The 18880-nt window shown below is 47.6% G+C and overlaps 3 protein-coding genes and 1 pseudogene across 4 annotated transcripts; 2 read left to right on the top strand and 2 right to left on the bottom strand.

The window, feature by feature from the left end:
- Window positions 1-4005: 4005 nt before the first annotated feature.
- Window positions 4006-11649, top strand: LOC310926216 (cilia- and flagella-associated protein 46-like; the record flags this gene model as incomplete). The annotated part of the gene is made up of 1 exon (XM_083888314.1): window positions 4006-11649. The coding sequence occupies one exon, from the start codon at window positions 4006-4008 to the stop codon at window positions 11647-11649; it is 7644 nt and encodes a 2547-aa protein (XP_083744440.1).
- A 1499-nt stretch (window positions 11650-13148) lies between these two features.
- On the bottom strand, window positions 13149-14195 carry spaca6 (sperm acrosome associated 6; the record flags this gene model as incomplete). The annotated part of the gene is made up of 1 exon (XM_083888313.1): window positions 13149-14195. The coding sequence occupies one exon, from the start codon at window positions 14193-14195 to the stop codon at window positions 13149-13151; it is 1047 nt and encodes a 348-aa protein (XP_083744439.1).
- Window positions 14196-14483: 288 nt separating this feature from the next.
- LOC310926214 (zinc finger MYND domain-containing protein 10-like) lies at window positions 14484-15807 on the top strand (annotated as a pseudogene). The gene has a single exon. The product of its transcript is annotated as a zinc finger MYND domain-containing protein 10-like (transcript).
- A 497-nt stretch (window positions 15808-16304) lies between these two features.
- Window positions 16305-17969, bottom strand: LOC310925996 (intraflagellar transport protein 56-like; the record flags this gene model as incomplete). Its single annotated transcript, XM_083888082.1, has 1 exon — window positions 16305-17969. One exon carries the CDS (start codon window positions 17967-17969, stop codon window positions 16305-16307), a length of 1665 nt encoding a protein of 554 aa, XP_083744208.1.
- Window positions 17970-18880: the final 911 nt, after the last annotated feature.

Raw genomic sequence — 18880 nt, 5'->3', positions numbered from 1 at the left:
ATTTTCAATGTTCCAGCGGCTGTACGAGCAGAGGGAGCCCCTGGGTGCAGCCCTCAGCAGCCTTAACACCCCCCTCCTGCCATTTTCTGCAGAGGAATATGAAACCATTCATCAGTGCATTTCAGTCCTCTCTCCCTTCCACCAGGCCACAGAAGAGATGTCCACAGAGAGGAGGGTGTCTGGATCCAAGGTGATCCCCATTGTGAAAATGCTGTAGCAACAAGCTTCACGACAGTGTGGTTCGGTAACACACCATATAGCCAGCGACTTGGTTCATAACATGAATACCAACCTTCAGGAGAAATGTGCCATGCTGGAAGAGGTAACTTCTTTAACACTTGCTACATTACTGGATCCCCGATTCAAAGAGGTGGGCTTCTGCAGCACAACAAGCTGTCAGGCAGCAGTGGAAAGGCTCACAAGAGAATGTGCCAAAATAAAGCCTTGCACCGGCTCTGCCACTGCCACCTTCAGAGGGTCCACCCCCTGTCCAGAACAACAGCCACGTGGATGCACAGCATCCATCAAATTGTACCACCAGTGCAATAGCAGAGGTCCAGAGGTAAAGAAATGTTAACTTTACATATTCTATTTCATTTTGTATTCATCTCTTGCTCAAATGATAATGATCTTGCACATATTTTTTCTTTACTTATCCAGATATCTGAAGGACAAACTGCTGCCCAGGACAGAGGACCCCTTAAAATATTGGCTCCTCCAAAAGTCTGCCTACCTGCACCTATTTGTTGTTTCTATGCAGTATCTTTGCACACCAGCATCCTCTGTCCCCTGCGAGAGGATCTTTTCCAAGGCTGGCGAGATCGTCAGTGTAGCACAGGCATTCACAACACAACAAGAACAACACATCATCCCCCAAGCACATTTCCCTTATGCACATATTCACTTGATTTTGACACTGTAGCACAAGCACAATCCCACATATTCACAAGTACCTCTACAATGTTGCATTTGAATCTTTTCGTATTATGTTACATCACAATCATAAATCATAACCATAAGTGGTTTCCACTGAATTGCATAAAAACTTCGCACAAACTCGGTCACACCTCCAAAACACACGTTTCAAATAATAACACATAATAAACACATTTAATTAGTCAATAGACTTCATAGTAACACTTTAATGTGTGAACAATGATTCTTAGAATGAAGAAACAACTGCTTCATTATGATTTTATTGCTTTTGTGTTGGAACTGGAATCAATGATGTGTGAATCATTTGGAGGTTCATTGCTGCTATAATTGCAGCTGACCACTAGATGTCACTGGTAGCGTCTTTCTCTGAAGCTTTGAATCTTTTTTCGGTACAATCAGGAAGAAGCCTCAAAAGCTCCATCAGGCTTCATTTGCCCATCTCTAAAAATAAGTCTCTTTTCATGATTTAAGTGAATAAACAACAGAAACTTAAATGTTTGTCAGCAGCAGCATGTCAGACCTTCATCTGGTCAAACAGAAGCCGACTGACACGCCTCCATTTATAGAGCAGCTCACAGGTGCAGCCTGACACAGGTGTTTCCCAATCAACCATCAGCAGGTGAAGGCGCCTCAAACACATGCAGTTTGTTTGTTTAACATCTAAACATGTTTTACTCTTAATCCAACACTGTCATATCAACTCGATTCTTTTTGTGTGTTTTTATTGATTAAATTGTGGGGAAAAAACACAACAAAAAGGACTTAATATGCACATTCCATGATCAGAAAGAGTTTTATTTTACAGTCTGTCACTCCTGTTACTGCAGAGATGAACCTTTTGAGGTACTTTGATCAAATGTGCACAGGTCTGAAGGTTCTCAGTCATCCAGGTCCTTGTACCTGGAGACATTCTGGACTTGTTTTAGTTTAATCATAAACTTCTACTCTGACTCTGACTCTGTGTCAGCCTCCACAGCAGTTCATACATGATTCATAGACAGTTTTTGATCTATGGAGGGCTTTTCTTTACGGTTTAACATGGAATTCTTCGTCATGGATCGTCATTTTCTTTCACTTAAACTGACACTCCACCTCTACATCGAGAGATGAGTTGTAATGTTGGCGCATTTCTGCTTTTTGTTTGCTTTCGTACTGCAGTGAAACCTATAGCAGACGTATGGAGGATCACTGGAGGATTTAGATGTTGGAAATAAACTTCAACCACATGTCATGTGAAAAACCAAACTTTAATCATCAGCAGCAGCTCGAACCTCAAAGTCTGTAGGTCAAGTTTCAACACACTGTGATTCAGAGGATTGACTTTTAAATCCACTGAATACACAGAACAGCGCTTTAAAGACATGCGATGAAAAGCTTGTTGACTGTCAGTGGCCGTTCATGGTTTGTCTTTGTGATTGTGGACTCTTCAGCACTGGTGACGTTTGGGTTTCATGCTTGAAACACAGGGAAATGAGACGAGAGGGTTTCAACCTGGGCTATTCTTACAATAGCCAATAGCCAATATTTTGCTCAATTATTTTATCTCAACTACTCATTGGTTTTTTAATAACTCCAACCCTATTGTCCATTTCTTGTGACTTGGGATTGTGTAACTTTTTATTCATCAAAAAGGAAAATAACAACTTTATTTGCAAATTCCATGATCAGCAGGGAGAAGAATATCTTATTTTTGTTACCTGCCTAGACTTTGTTGTACATTTGGTGTGATGTGGTCGTGACACAGTTCACTTTTGATGGGTTTCTGTGTTGCATCGAAGCCATTTAACCACTTCAACCCACTCAGTAAAGATTCTGCTAAATCTAGGTCAAGTTTTCGAGCAAATATAACCCTTAGGGCGCTTTCACACCCATAGTTCGATTGCTTTGGTCCGCACCAGTCAGAAAAATGTTACAATGTAGCAAACAGACGTGGGTACGGTTTGCTTCCACATATGCACATTTCTAAACGAACCAAAATAGACGGCGAAGCACCGGAACCAGACTGACCCCCGATTTCCACCGGGCGCACCGGTGGGGATTGACGCTGGGCAGAGACGGCGCAAAAACACGCCGCTGACATTCCTCGCCGCTGACACGCCCCGTGGAAATTCGGGGTAATCCTGTATCTCATCTCATACAGATAATGCATTAAACTATAACGTTTCGTCCCATTTGGTTTGGTTGTTTTCACACCAGAGGAACCGTACCAAAGTAGGGCGGATAAATCGATCTGAGACCTGCCTCCGGTTGTTTTGGTGTGCTTTTGGTGCGCACCTAATGCTGTAGGTGTGAAAGCATCCTTAGTATAGAGAACTGCTGGTTTCCTTGGTTCTGTCGTTCTCTGTGCGCTTTCTCTGTGTATATGATGGGTTGCAGGTGTGCATGACTACGTAAATCTCGGTGGATCCCAGCAGCTGACTGGTCCAAGCTTCATAAACAAATGTTTAGCAAAGATGAAAACTTGTAAAACAAGGACTTAGCCGGCTCCTCGCTGACCTTTAAGTGTCACTGCAGAGGTATTAGCTTGTGACAATGTCTTCGTGTAGCGTCAGACCCGTTGGCTCAACTTGTTGTTAGCTCAAATTAAGTTGCTGCTTGCATGTGCTGCTGACGCTAAAGAATCTGTTGTTGCAAGCAGAGATTCTGCAGATTCTGAGATTCACGCCACCCATTGCTGTGGAGTATTTAGCACTGAAGTCCATCTTGGAACCAACTGTGGGGAATTATTACACGGTATTAGCCGTTTCGGCATGTTTAATGCTCAGATACGTGTCCACGGATAACTCACACGCTCTTTTCTGCAAATTAATCACTCTCTATTGTTTTTTAGCGGTTGTTGGGGTAACCATGAAAGAAAATCTCAACTGTTGGTGGTTGCATTTAATCTGTTGCGTATTCTTCTCCCTTATTCCTTTGATCACGTCTATTTAGAAGTAGTAGCCTATGAGTTTCCATGGAAACTGTGGCAGGGGAAACCCTTTGAACGTTCAAAGGCAGCAGAGTTGGTCAACTGGCTAAAATCGAGTAACGGCGATGAAGAGACGATAACCAAGTAAACTTTTACCAGATATGGAGAATGATATTCGCCATTTTCTGACCAAGGCGACAGAGCAAAAGGATTGCGAGGCTCTGCAGTCAGCCTATCACTTAATCAAGAACTTGCCACCACACATTGCCCCAGAAGTGTATGTCGATTGTGCAGAAGCAGCTCTAGAGCTGCATTGTTTGGATATTTGCAAACCGTGTCTCGAGAATTACTTTGAGGGAAATCCACAAGGAAATCAACTTTTATGTCGCGCCTACCTCTGCCAGGGCCGCCTGAAGTCTCCGCCAGCCTATGGGAATGTGGAAGCCTTTAAGGAGGCTATAGAATATTTCCTCAAGGCAATTGAAATTGCGAAGAATGAGCCAGGATGTCACTTCCTGGTGTTCAATGCCTCGGTGCTATACTTCCAGATGGCTCACCCTCTCCTGCTGCCAGGGCGCTGCCTCCATCTGGTTCCCTCCCTTCAAGAGGTGGTGCAAACGCTGGAAGAGGTTGCAAGCCCGGAACACAGCTGGAGGGCAGAACTTACGCTGCACCTGATAGCATGTCTCGTCGGGTCGGGAAGAAAGAGGGAAGCTGCAGAGATCGCCAACGACGCAGAAGGATTCATCAAGGCACGCAGCCCACATCTTTTTCAAAGACTCTTTAGGTTGCAAGTCCAACACAGTCTGACGGACAGTTTCACCATCAATAGAACAATCAAGCAGTACGCCGCCTCAGCAGTCATTTACAAAATACAGGAATTAAAGAAGCTGGAAAAAGTGGGAAACCTAACAAAAGACCAATCTGCCAAACTTGAGGACACGTTTGCTCTCTTGGTGGGTGGTGTTCGTAACGCATTGCCCATCCAACCGACTGACAGAGTCGCCTTCCTCCTGGAGTTAGCGCTACTGTCCTTGCACGCAAAGTATCAGAACGTAGCTGCCAACTGTTTGAAAGAGCTGAAGTTGGTAGAAGAAGCTAGCGTTGGTCAATGCATAGTCATGAAATGTGTCAAAGCTGAATTGCACCTCCTGAAGAAAGAGGCAAATGTAAATGACTATTCCAAAGCCAGCGTGGAGCACCGGCTGAAGGATATCGGCAAACTGGATCAGTTGTTGCAGAGTGCAGTGAGAGAGGGAGACCCTCAGGCTGTTCAGGCAGTGTGCGCTGCACAGTGGAAGTTCTGCTTGCCCCTGTTACAGTACACCCTGAGGAAATACATCAAAACACCCCTGCTCAGAGTGGCACAAGAACTGGAAGACGTCAAAAGTTTATTGCTGGAGATGCGCTGTGAAATCCACTCGGAGCTAGCTAAGATCACAGAGGAGGAGGGGTGCCTTGAGTCCTCTTTGACTCACCTTCAGAAAGCCATCCTGTTGGACGATGGGACGCGACACGATGAGCTGTCATCAGCTTTACATCTCCTGCAGGTCAGAAGGACTCCTTTCCAAGCACTATACCATAATAAAGATAAAGCTGCAATGCTTCTGCACCAGACACGGGGCAAGCAACCTCATAACTCGGACATCCGTCCCACCCTGGTTGCTGTTGGTCTTCATTTGGGTCAGGATGAGTTTCAGATGGTGCTGGATGGAGACAATACCTCCAAAATTCCCGTAGACCCTCGTCGATCTGGACTAGTGGCTCAGCTCTCTGCTCGGGCTCAACACCACTCTGCATCTTTACAGAGAGTGGACGAACACCTCGCCAAACAAGCCAGAGACGTTGACCACACAGAGATGATGAAGTTGTGGGCAAGTCTGGCAAAGACGGCCAGGAAACATGAAGTTTGGGATGTGTGCCGAGGTGCTTGTCGATTCTGTTTATTTTATGATAAGAGATGGAGGATTTCCAAGGACAAGAGCGGTGAAGATAATCTTAATCTTAATGATAATTGTAATAACAGGTCTGTTAGGCATTGCCTGCGCATTTTAGCTGAAACCTACTTCATCAGTGCTGAAGCCACCATCCAAAAGCTATTAACTGAAGGGGTGCAGCTGAACAGCCCTGCAGTCCTGCCAAAAAAGTCAGGGGTTAAGTCTGAGAAGAACCCAAACTGGGTAATTTACTCAAAGTGGGTCCAGAATCTGTCTAAACATGCCACATCTAACTTCTTGCGGGCAGCAGAGCTGGGGATGGAGATCATGGAGCCATGGGTGGTTACAAATGCCGCCATTTACCTGTGGAACTACAGCAGCAACGTACTGGTGGCTGGAGAATATCAACACCTGCTGCCTTCCTTTCAGAGTCTATTGGAGAAGCTTCAAAAGCTGGAGTGCCCGGCGAACGGTGGCCTGGTTGTTCTATTATGTAACACTGTGGCCCAGGGGTTGATGAAGTCTGTTCGTGGACCAGAGGGCGAGGAGCCAAATTTGACAGTCAGTGAGGGCAAAGGCAGTTCGGTGAAAAGAATGAAGAACACTGCTGCTCTGCAGGATGTCTTTAGAGCTTTGGAGCTGTGTGACTATGCCCTTCAGTTATCCAACTGCAACATGCCAGGGGAGATGGTTTCCATCGCAGCAAAGAAGCAGTTGGTGGCTACATGGGTCCAGACCAAGATGCTGTTGCAACAGCAGATAGACTTAAAAAACTATTTCAAAGATGAGCGTCCAAATGAGGAAATATTGATGCGAGTCATTGTTGCAGTGGAAATGCACCAATGCAACAAAACCCCAAAACAAATGGAGTTCTCGGTTCCTACTCTCTCCGCACTGGTCACCATGGCATCAGAGTGCAGTTGGATGGATGCTGTAGTAGAGCTGCACATATGGTGCCAGCTGGCTTCCCTCTGCTACTCCGCCAAGGACCACGGCTTGGTGTTGCGCTGCGCTCAGAGTGCTCTGCAGCTGGAAGAAAGGGCCGAAAAACAAATCAAGACTTTGCCCTGTGTTTTGTACGACCTGATTGCGGTGAATGAGATGCTCAGCAGTGCAGCTTGCGCAAGGGGATTAAGCTTGGTTCACGAGTCCAAGGGTGATCGACAGACTTACGGGGAGGCCATGAAGTTAATTTTATCCAGCATCCGCTATGCAGAAAGGGCCAACAATGCCGAGTTGTGTCTCACAGCTGCCAGACATTACTGGAACACTTGCCTACCCTTGATACACACTCCCGAGGAAAGATGGAGGCTCAAAGAGCCTCTGGAAAAGGTACTCACTGCTCTGATCCACACCACCACCAAACATGAAGAAAAAGAGGTCAAAGGGAAAGAATCACTTATCCTGACGGGCCTGTATTTTGGGAGTACAAAACAGGAAGTGACAAGTGAAGAGGGCCGAAGCCTGAGAGCAGCCATTTATAGTTTGTTGCTTCACATCTATATCGATGAATCTGACAGGAAAAGTGCTCTGCAGTTGCTGGACAAGGCTATTAACAACATCCCCTCCACCAGACAAGCACGACCTCTGCTCAAACATTGTATAAAATTTAAAGCACGACTGGGAGAAAGTGTCCTGATGGACATGCAAAGGCTCTGGGATGACGAGCAGTGCACTTCCCTTTTGTGGCATCAGCTGGCACTGTGTGCTGCCAACATGAGCCACAAGGTCACCTACTACCAGAAATCAATCTCATCTCTGTTCAGCACTGAGACCCAGTATCTGAAGGTTGACCTCATCCTGGAGTTTGGACAGTGGCTGTATTTCCACAACTTTCCAGAAGCCAGTGCCCAAAACCAAGTTCAGTGGGCCGTTGACGTCCTGCTACGTCAGGATCCTGAACCGGATCCTGAGCTGGATCCTGAACTCGATCCTGAACTGGATTCAGAACAAGACCCTGAACTGGATCCCGAACAAGAGTCCACACAGAGCAGTCCGAGTACACAGGACATTCCATTGGTGGGAGTCCAGAGCTTGTTCATGCAAAACATGTCCAGTCTGAACGAAGTGCGTCGCCTGGACGGCCTAGTAAGAGCACACACTCTGCTCGCTGCCATGGCCGGCAGGACTTCACCTGAGCACCAGCTTAACCTGCTGTTGGCCTACACTTTTGTACTTCAAATATGGCAGGTTTCATTGGAGGCTGCTTCTATACTGCTCCAGCCTCCGCCCCCACCAACGGCAGCCAAAAAGAAGAAGAAAATTGTACGAGGAAAAAACCCTCAAGATAAAAAAGCGAAATCTGTCGTCATTATGTTACCTCCTTCCTCCCCTGAGGACTGGGCAAAGTACACCTGTCCTGATCACGTCAGGGACATTTTCAAAGACAACAGCGACCCCCAGTGTATCAACACACACAGCATTGCAAACCAAACTCAAAGCATATTTTATCTGGATCTGCTGGAAAAAGAGCTGCACTCGATCTCACTCGATCACCTGACCTTGCCTGTCCTGCATCTGGCTGAAATCATTACCCATGACCTAACTGATAAGAGAAGCCTGTCTGATCTCTACCGACTGAAAATCCTCTGGGCCTGTTATCAGCTGGGCTTGGAAACGCATTCACAATATCAAACAATTCTCCAGGATTTGTGTGAAACCAAGGACGAAGAGCAGATCGAGTGCCACACGGCGATTGCTCTTTCAAACAACAGGAGAGACCTTGACAAACCTTGTAATCAGAAAGCTGAGAGGGATGACGGCGCCTGGCCTGGACAAGAAGGTATGAATGCGTTTGATCAGAACATTTGGTTGGACAAAGCTGAGGTGTGCATCAGCATGGGGCTCTATCAACCAGCTCGAAAGCTCCTGGCAGAGGCTCACTTGGTGGCAAGAGAGCTTGGGAATCAGAAGGCCCTGGCAAGAAGTTTACTCAGTCTGGCCACTCTGGCTTGTGAAGAGCAGAAGCCTGCCCAAGCCCTGACCCTTCTGGACAAAACTCAAGACCTCAGTGGTGATGAAGAGTTCTGGTACCAGTTTACACTCATCAAGTTGAGAGCTTTCGTAGGCCAGCGACACCAAGACGCACAAACGAAAGTTGATCACGTCATAAAGCAGGGCTGTGTGGCTCTAAAGCTGGTCATGGAGCAGCAGATAAACCGAGCCCCAGAGATCACATTCCTGATCACTTCATTAGAGATGAGAGGTGCCAAGGAATGCATAGATGCCCTTGACCGTGAACCTGGAACGACACTCTGCTACGAGAACGTCCAGAGGGCGATGGCTGCCTGCAGTGCACTAAGAGAGTGCATCGGCAGTTTCACAAAACTCAACCACAGACAACAGGCAGCAGAGGCAAGTGCAGAGTGCGCACATGGTATGAGACTTTTAGCCAACCGTGCAATGGAAAAAGAGGAGAAGCAGCGCTTCCTGATTGCCGGCCTCTCCCAAATGCAGCAGGCTGTCGCGCTGCAGGAGCATGTGGTGCTGAACGCTCGGAGCCTGCTCCCCCAACAAAAGACAAAAGACTTTTCACTCTCGGCAACGTGGAGGCTGATGCACCTGCGACTCGCTCTGGCAGAGTTTTCTCTGGCCATGCTGGAGGAGCTTTGTGCTGAAGAGACGCACCAAGCTCTGTCCCGTTTGAGGAAAACCTCGACTGAGATCATACTGGAGGAGTTCCTGAGCGGCGCACTCGAGCCGAGCCCGGTAGAACAGGAATGGATGAATGTTAGCAGTACTTTGGGGCAGGTGGTTCTGTGCCAGCTCAGTGCCATCAGTTCTCACTCTATGAACAACATGGAGATGCAAGCTCACTGCCTCAGTCTCACGGGGAAGTACTTGAGACTGCAGGCTGTGCAGATGGACCCTATTTATGTGTGCGATCTCTGGCAACACAAGCAGCCCGAGGCCCTTTCTGACCAAGACAGCATTTCAGTCCATTTTGAGAATTCAGAGAATGGGAAAGACAAAGAATCAAAACCAAAAGTCCAGAAGACAAAGATGAAAGGTACTGGGCTGAAGCAGAGAAGGCACAAAACCAAGCAGCTATTGGCAGAAGCTACGAAGGCCCTCAGCGAAGCCATCAGCTTGTGTCTCCAACACAACCCGTCATCCTCCATCCTGGCTGATGCTTCTATCAACATCCTGGGTTGTCTTGGCCAAACGGAACCTACAATGGCAGGTCGATATCTTGCCCTCTTTCAGAGCTGCTGCACTGTGTCAGTGACGGCTGAAGTCCTGCGTTCTGCATGCGTCGACACCAGCGTGTCCCAACTCTCAGCGCTGTACAGTCTACACAAGAACCTGCTCCACTGTCAAGGGACGAGGCCCAGCAGCATGCTGAAGGGGTTGGAGGACTCCCTGAACCAGCTCTCCAAGGCCTTCAGCCAGCTGACCATTAATCCCAACCACTTCAACATCCTTAAAGAACTGCCGCCCAACCTGAAAATCCTGCTGCTTCAGCACTCTGAAGATGGGTCAGAACTTTACGGAGCCTTCTATGAGGCGAGCAAAGCCTCAGAAAATAAAGGAAAGAGTAATGGTGTTCCAGAGCCTCTGACATGCGCTAATGTGGCCAAGGTTCCAGTCTGTCCACAGGATCTACTGACACTGAGGGAGCAGATTGAATCTTTTGGTCAGGATACTAGAAATTCCCTCATTAAGGAAGTGTGTTTGCACTGTACTAAGAGCAGTCTGGAGGCCTTTGAGAATAATCCGAAAACTGCCACAGACAAAAGGTTAAAGCCTCATTTCTGCAAAATTGTAGGGGATATGGAGAACTATTTGCAACCGCTGCTTACACAGTTTGACTTTTCTTGCTTAAGACCCCAAGTGGAGAAAGAACCAGTTATTGAACCGACAAAATCCAAAGATAAGAAAAAAAAGCAGAACTTGCCTAAACCAATCCCAGACCCCGGTGACTACGTGGTGTTGCTGGCAGACAGTAAGTTGCTGGACTTGCCACTGGAATCCTTGGCCTTTCTGCAGGAGGAAGGCGTGGTCTCTGTGTCACGAGACCTTTCCCTTCAGCTTCTTCACAGTAGACTGAACATCGTGAAGCCAGCAGAGGGCGATCAATGTGACAATGAAAAGAAGAGCAAAAGTGGCAAGAAAAGCAAGTCAAAGAAAAAACAAAAACAAACCCAAAGTAGCAAAGCGATACCCGACTTGCCCACAAACGCCTTCTCCGTTGACATTCGAAATTTAAAATATATCGCAGATTCTTACGATGGGGGCAACTTTGAGACGAGTGTGACCGCGAAGATGATCGAGATTCTGGACGCCCACACTAAGCTTTCCAAACTTCAGAAGGACGACTTCATGGGCAGCCTGTTCGAGTTGGAGCAGCTTCTGTGCAAATGCAGTGCCTTTATTTACCTCGGGAGGGAGCACTTCATGGCAAACATCTCGCCTGGCAAACTCGCAGCCCTTGAGCTGTCAAAGTGCCGCATGGCTCTCCTCTTTGAGCAAGTTCACAACGACGCGAGCAGTCTCCGCCAGTCGGCCCAGGACACGCGAAGGAGCGCGGGACAGTTTCCGCAGCTGAAAGCCCAGGAGAGCGCGCAGCTGCTGAGTTTGTGTGGCGTTGACTGCGTCGTCGTCAATCAATGGCAGAGTAGCTTTCAACAGATGGCAAACAACATGGTAAATGTACTAGACAACCTGGTGAGGGTCAAACAAACCTCCGGTCAGACCGTCCATGCCTCGAGAAGGAACGGCTCAAAGACGACGCCTAAGGCTTCAGGGTCACAGGATCCAGTGCGCCTCACTGATCCAAAGAAAGTCGACGCTCCCCAGAAAATCACTCTCAAACCATCGTCCTTCAACTGCGTCCTTTATGGACTCCCTTACTTAACTTTTTCATGATGCACCATTTCATTCTTGTATCTCGCACTTCAAGATGACGACAGGAAGTCACGTTAGCAAGCTTTGAAAATAGCATTGTATGCAAATGCTATAATGTACAGCAGATGTATGGTACAATAACGCCCATGTCATAAATCACTTTTCTTCTTTATGTAAATTATGTCTTGAGGAATGAAATAAAAAAACAGCATTCGCAGGAGCAGATGTACCTTTTGGTTTATTTTTTGTTTCAACATTTTAACAAACCTGACATAATACACCGTTTAAAACCGTTTTAGGGTTTTATTTGTATGAAACGATGATATGTTTGACCCTTCTGTTAACAATCCTGACGTCGTTGACGGGATTTGGCATGCATACTACTCATTCTCAGATTGGATAAAGTGGTAGAAGACTGATGGATCAAGTAGAGAAATAGAGCTTTCTGCCCATATACTTCTCATTACGGTAGAACCGACCAGCGCGTTACGCATTTGTGACGTTAGCTTCTCAGTACCGTAATTCCTCAGTGGAATAACTGCCAGATCTCGAAAGTGAATAAATCCAGGCAGCCTGATTATCTTGATGGTCTTAAGAGGGTAAAGAATGAAAAAGTAAATTAAAAAAACAATGTATAAGGAAAGTTCTGTTGCTGTGAGGATAAGTCCAGAGTATAAGGGCCAATTCCAGTTCCTATCTTAACCCTCAATCTTAACCCTTAATCTGAACTGGCCCTCAAAACCAAGTGTTGAGGGTTATTTTGTCACTTAGAAATGGGACACCCCTTAAATGCAGATACGTCTTCAGACTGTAGGGGGCAGAATAACGCGAAAGCTGCGTCCAGTCTGTCAACTCCAAAAAAGAAGATGAAGAACACATTTACGTCAGGATTATCGATTACGATCCGTTTTTCAGTCAAGTTATTAGGTTGTCAGTTAGTTATAAGATGATACTCATACAAATACCACAACCACGGACATATTCAGCTGACAGTTACCACACACCACGACTTATTGAAAAGTAAACCATAGCAAACGATCGCTTGTCCGCACCGGCCGGCTATTGACAAAAGATCGTAAAAATAAAAATAAATGTTACGCAACGATGACGTCACTAATCCATAATATGGGCTTAAACTAAGATAATACAATGGTTAACATCATTTTTATATCTCTATTAACAAAGAAAATACTTTTGTATTACATTTGTAGCGTACTCCTTTCGCTGCTTTCGGCGCCATCTTTGTTATGGCAAAACATGCAATGCATTCTGGGTAGCCCTTGCTCCCAAGGGTGGTGTCGGAAAATCTCAATATTGAGGGCGATACAGCCCTTAAACTTGGCCCTCAACTTAATTTATCTGAGAATCGGGACAGCACTTGGACTAGAGGGAGCGCATTTTTGAGATTGAGGATTAAGCAAAGGAATTGGAATTCACCCTGAATCTAACTCGACTCTGTGGTTAGTAAACTCACAACGACGCTCACACTGTAAGTATAATAACTTAACTACTATATTGCTCTACATGTTGCCGTCTAACGCTCCAGATCCTAAATCTTCTCCAGCCCTTCGAGAAAGACTTGTCTTCTTTGACGGTAACGACCAATACAAGACCCCGAGGGTGAGGAAGAGCAGCAGTAGCAGAGAAGTAAAACAGGCCATGAGAAGCAGCAGTGGAGGGAGAACGACGTGGGGAGGATAATCATCATCATCATCATCAGCTGCAGAGCTGCGGCGCAACCTCCCTCCCGGAAGCAGAGACAGGTCGAATAAGTCCTGCAGCTCTTCATGACCTCTCGTATGGCGAGGGGTCACTGAGAGGTAGAAGTACAGTCTCACTATGGAGAGCCGGTCTGAGAAGATCTCACACATGTAGGTGCCCTGGTGCTGCAGGCTGGTTGAAGAGATGGAATAAAGCCGGTCCTCTCCAACGGTCACGACCTCAAACTGGCTCATCTGCCGCGTGTTCACCTCTTCCGCGAACCTCCACATTACCTGGACGTCGTCCGGCAAGCCAAATCGCACGTCGCACCGCATTCGACTCCTGCCGTTCTCCGTGACGTTGACCGCTCGAACCGGACAGTCGAGGGGGAAGCCGCACGAGTCGTACGTGCAGGTATCGCAGTTGTACACCGCGCCTGCGCTCTGGAAACCACACGGCGGGACGCATCCGGAGGCTCGAGGCAGTCTGGAAGCAGCGGCGATGAAACGGTCTGCTGCGGTCTGAAGCCTCCCCTGATACACTGCCACGTCTCCATTTTCCATGCGGGCGAATTCTTCCATCACGGGCAGAATTTCTGCACGCAAAATATCATTCAGCTGCCTGTCATATCCGCGACCCACTCTGCCAGCCTCAATCACCCTCCGGTTATTGTTGAATATACGGCTCACCGTACTCACGCAGGTCTCTATAACGCTGTATAAACCAGTGTGTGAAGAACACAGAATACCACTCTCTGCGCTACCAATGAAGCACTGATAGCAGCTCTGAGAGGAGCTGAACAGCAGGCTAACGCACACGAGCCACAGAGCAGATTTTGCACTGCGAGAACTCATCTGGAGCTGCATCGAAGAGGAACTTGCAGGGGACTTTGGCCTCCTTGTTTTAGACTCTTTTGCTTTGGAGGGGGTTCGAATTTTACACTAGCATAACCAGAAATGTTGCTTTCCCTTCATGTCACAACATGAAAGTGCTGAGCACAAACCAACTGCCATACAACGCCAGCCAACTTTGATCTGTGTTTTTGGTCTTTTATGTCGACGTTATTGCGTAAAAAATGCCCGCTGGGTTCTCAAACAGCTCGAATTGAATAGAATTTTCAAGGAAAAGCTAATTTCCACGCTAACTTAAATTGCATGGACTCGTCGGTGATCTCGCCGGGAGAAGCAGAGGGTATCGTTCAAAGTCTGGAAACCTTCCCCCTCAAGGAAGTCGGCTCTACACGGTGGTTCAGGCAGCATGAGCGAATCGAGAAGCTCAACATGCAGGCAGTACTAAATGCCGCCGCCATGCATGATGAGTTCGTCAAGCTCCTGGTGTTGTACGGAAAGATTCCTCTTCTGGTCCATGAGATGATCCTCATCGAAGTGTGGAAGCACAGAGTGTTTCCCGTCTTATGTCAGCTGCAGGACTTCAACCCCAAGAGCACGTTCCATCTTTACATGGCGATCCGCCATGAAGCGACGATAATAAACCTACTCAAGACGATACTGTTTCACAAGGATTCGTGCGAGGCTGCCGACGACTCCGTCCTCGACTTGGTGGATTACTGCCACCGCAAACTCACTCTGTTGGCCAGTAAAGCAGCCAGGGAAGACACCGCGGCTCATCGTGGCTTCCAGGCACGGAAACCAAATTTATCCTCTGTGGAGGAGTTACAGATGCACAGCAACGCGGTGGAGTTTGAGATCTCCCTGAAGGCGGTGTCCGTGCTGTGCTACATCACGGATCACGCAGGCAGAATCAGCGTCGTCAATCGCATGCTGTGCATCCATAATCTGCCGTGTCTGCTGGTCCAACTGATCGACTGCTGCCCGTGGAGCCGCTGCAGAGAGGGTGATGTAGAGAAGTACATCAACAGCAAAGGGCAGAAGATTCCCGTTGAGGACCCTTTCAAGATGACAAAGCTGGACGGGCAGGTCTGGATTTCCCTCTACAATCTGCTACTAAGAGAAGACTGCCAAAGGAATTATGACTTTAACAGTTTCAACAAGAGCCAGCTTCTAAAGCTACGAGGTTTATTTACAGAGGTGCTGGTCGATCAGCTGCCGAACCTGCTGGAACTGCATCGTTTCCTGGCTCGTCTCTCAGTTACTGACCCCGCTCCGACGAAAAAGGGACTAATTTTGGAGCAGATTCCAGAAATGTGGAACCACATTGTGAGCGAGAATTCGGGAAAGTGGAAAACAATAGCAAAACATCAAGCAAAAGAGAAGTTCAACCCATCCGACAATGACCTGAGGCTGCACGCACAGAGGCTGAACCAAACTGCGACGCAATGGAGGCATTGCTCCCCGAGAAACATGTGGGTCCTGTGGGAAAGAGGCTGCAAAGAGATGCTCCGGATGCGAATGAGAAAGGTACTGTGAGCGAGAATGTCAGGTGAAGCACTGGCCTGAACACAGGGAACAGTGTGGGATCACGGCGGACGTGAGAGAGAGAGGATCCGGACAGACCTGAGCATCAACAACTCAAGCGAGAGACTGGGACTCCAGATACACAATGTGAGAGTGCAACAGATCTGCGTCAATATCATGTTTGTTACCGCAGGAAAGATTCAGGTGTTCCTTTTTGATTCATAATAAAATATTCAAATGTGACGGGGTGTAGTCGCACCAGCAGCAAATTCATTTACATTGATCAAAGCAATAATAAAACATAACTAGAATACTGTCAGTGTGGCTGTTGCTAATAAAGTGATCATGCACACAAATTCATTTGTACAGCTTGATTTAATTTGAAAGAGGATGTATCAGAATGCAGTGCCATGCACTAATTCTTCAGCAGATCACTGCTGGACCATGTCCAGGCCAGTAGGGGGAGAAAACGGAGCGAAAATCCCTTTGTCCACAGACTAATTTCAACCTTTACTTAGCGTTTCATCAATGACAGTGTAATGACCACTGTTGGCCTTTAATGACTTCTGCATAACGCCTTATGTAGGCCTATAGTGACTTTTACGAGAGGGTGACTCCATTGTCTTTGGCCCACTTCCTCATCGTTCGGACGATGTATTCAACCTGTGGGTTGCCAGAACTTTGCAGCAGGTGGACCACCTCCTTCAGTGTCTCCTTGGGCTCCTTATTTGCCAGGATGAGCTGGAAGACGCCAATGCAAGCCCCTCTCTTTCCCTCATAGTAGTTGGATTCTGGTTGTAGCTTCTCAAGTGCGTCGAACGCCTTGGCTGCATAGTAGAACTGGCCCATCGTGTAGCAGTCGTTGGCGACGAGCTGCAGGAAACCACAGGAGTAGGAGGAGGCGCGCATGTTCGCGTAAAGCTCCCAGGCAAGCTGGCCCTTCTGGTTCATGATGTAGCATCGTGCCAGCCAGCTGAGGTAAATGTAGTCGTTCTTGATCTTGTCACTTTGAACGAGCTGAAAAATCACCTCGGCCTCTTTATAGTAGCCGAGGGCTGCTTTGGCCTGTGCATAGTTAAAGTTAAAGGTGTCGTCATAATAAAGGTAACTCTTGATGGAGTCGAGATAGACGAGCACATCTTCAAATTGCCTCAAGAGGAAGAAGCAGGATGCTAAGCACTGTCTGCCAGGAATAGTGTTGCATTCGGTGGCCAAGCCTCCGACGAACTGAAAGAACTGCTGTGCGGTTTTCAAGTGATCCCTTGATCCACTAACTCGTCCCCACGTGACATTTACCACTCCTTTTAAAGTGTACTCCTGCGGTGTGGTGGGAACCAAGTCTTTGATGAGGTTGTAAGCTTCTTGCGAATGATCTTGTTTGAGATGGTAGATGACCAGGTTGAGTCTGGCCTCGGGAATCGCATTGATCAGCGGTGGCAGCATCTGCAGTGCCCCCTCCCCACCACAAAACACCACCAGGTTGTGTTGGATGAGCTCCTTGGCAAACTGAAAGGAGCAGGACGATGAATTGATCAGGTCCTTCAACTCGGCCTCTGCTGCCCTACTTTTGTAGAGCCTGAAGTGGTTGCAGGCCTTGAGGTTAATGGCAATGGTTGAGTCAGGGACGCTCTGCAAGTACAGATTCAAGACCTCCTGGGACCTTTCATGGTAGCCCAGCCTGTAGTAGCACAGAGCCACGTACATGTTCAGGGCCAGGAAATCTCCGTTCTGCACTGCAAGCTGTCTATAGAGATCTATAGCTTCATTGTAGTGGGAATGCATGTAGTTAATGGATGCCAGGCTTAGATTGTCCTCTATGACATCCTGCAGGTTCTTGTGAAATTCCATCAGCTTTTTCTCAGCGTTGAACTTGTGAGCCAAGTGGAGGAGGAGCCTGTTTTGGAGGGGGGACACTGGAGCCTTACATGACGCCTCCTCAGCCTCCTTATAGAGCCCAAGAAAAAAGAGGGCACAGCCTAAATAGGCCCACACCTCGGCAGGACTTTCAGGGTCTCTGGTCAGAGACCGGTATTCCTCCATAGCTCTTTTGAAGTCGCCTAAGTGGAAGGCACAGTAGCCGATCCAGAGGTCTGCATGCTTCACGTTCTCTCCAATACTTCTCTGGAACTCCAACAGTGTCAGGGCCCCAAGGAAGTCCCTCTGTTGCAGGTAATCCTCCAAGTGGGGCACCTTTGTTTGGTTTTTCTTCTGGATGCTTCTCACCGTTTCTCCACCAAAAAGTGGTTTCACACCAAAGTGGATCATGTTGTTCAGTCCTGAAAAGTTGACTAACCCGCGCTTGAGTGCAGAAATAACGAGTGGGGGACTAGAAATGACCTAAATGAGGACCAAACCACAGGTTGGTTTCATTGTTGAAAGACTAGATATTAAGGACATGAAAGGAGATGAGCTGCTCCAAGTTAGAGTTACTTGGCACCGTCCTTTGATGTTGAGTTTCAAGCACGTCCCTAGCAACCCTTGACAAACAGCGTGCTAACTGCTAACAATGCGATAATGTGTCACGTACAATGATGACCCAGGATGTGACCTTTGGCATCTTCTGTGCATCCCTGGTGGTTCTGCTGATGGTCCTGATCGCTGTGGTACTTCTTTGCTGGATGCTTCGACACAAAAAAAACACAAACATGACAGAGATCCAAGTCTCAGGAGGACAACCCACTCGTGTGCTGAAAATCAAAACAAAGCCAGCCCATGCCAGTCAGCTGCTGGAGCAGCTGCTGGACCGAGTCTTTGTCCAGACGGAACCCACCCCAGAACCTGCTGGAGAACCTGTAGCAGAACCCGAGGAGGAAAATGAATTAGATTTAGGAACTGTTACTCGTACGCCCTCTCCCCTTGCTGATCTGGATGAAACCAACAACTGCCCCCCAGTAGCAGAAAAATCCTGGTTTGCTCCTCTGTTCTCTCTGGGTGCCACCAGCAGTGAGGACAAATCAGAAGGCACAAATAAATGAACAGCACCTGGACAAAGCTGTGAAAGGCAGAGCCCAACCTGATAAAATTCCTCATCCAGGTGGTCCACGACGGACCATCAAAGATCCATTTGTGGTGCAAGGCAGACATACCAGTCTGTGGAAAGTGGGAAAGCTTAAGTTGCTTCACCGAAGCACTTGAAGAGGGTCGTGAACCAGGTCGAGAACACAGCAGCAGAATCC

This window comes from Microchirus variegatus (assembly GCF_963457635.1).
Source record: "Microchirus variegatus genome assembly, chromosome: 4".
Taxonomy (NCBI): Eukaryota; Metazoa; Chordata; class Actinopteri; order Pleuronectiformes; family Soleidae; genus Microchirus; species Microchirus variegatus.
Note: the sequence above shows the minus strand (reverse complement) of the source record. Positions and strands in the feature narration are given on the sequence as shown.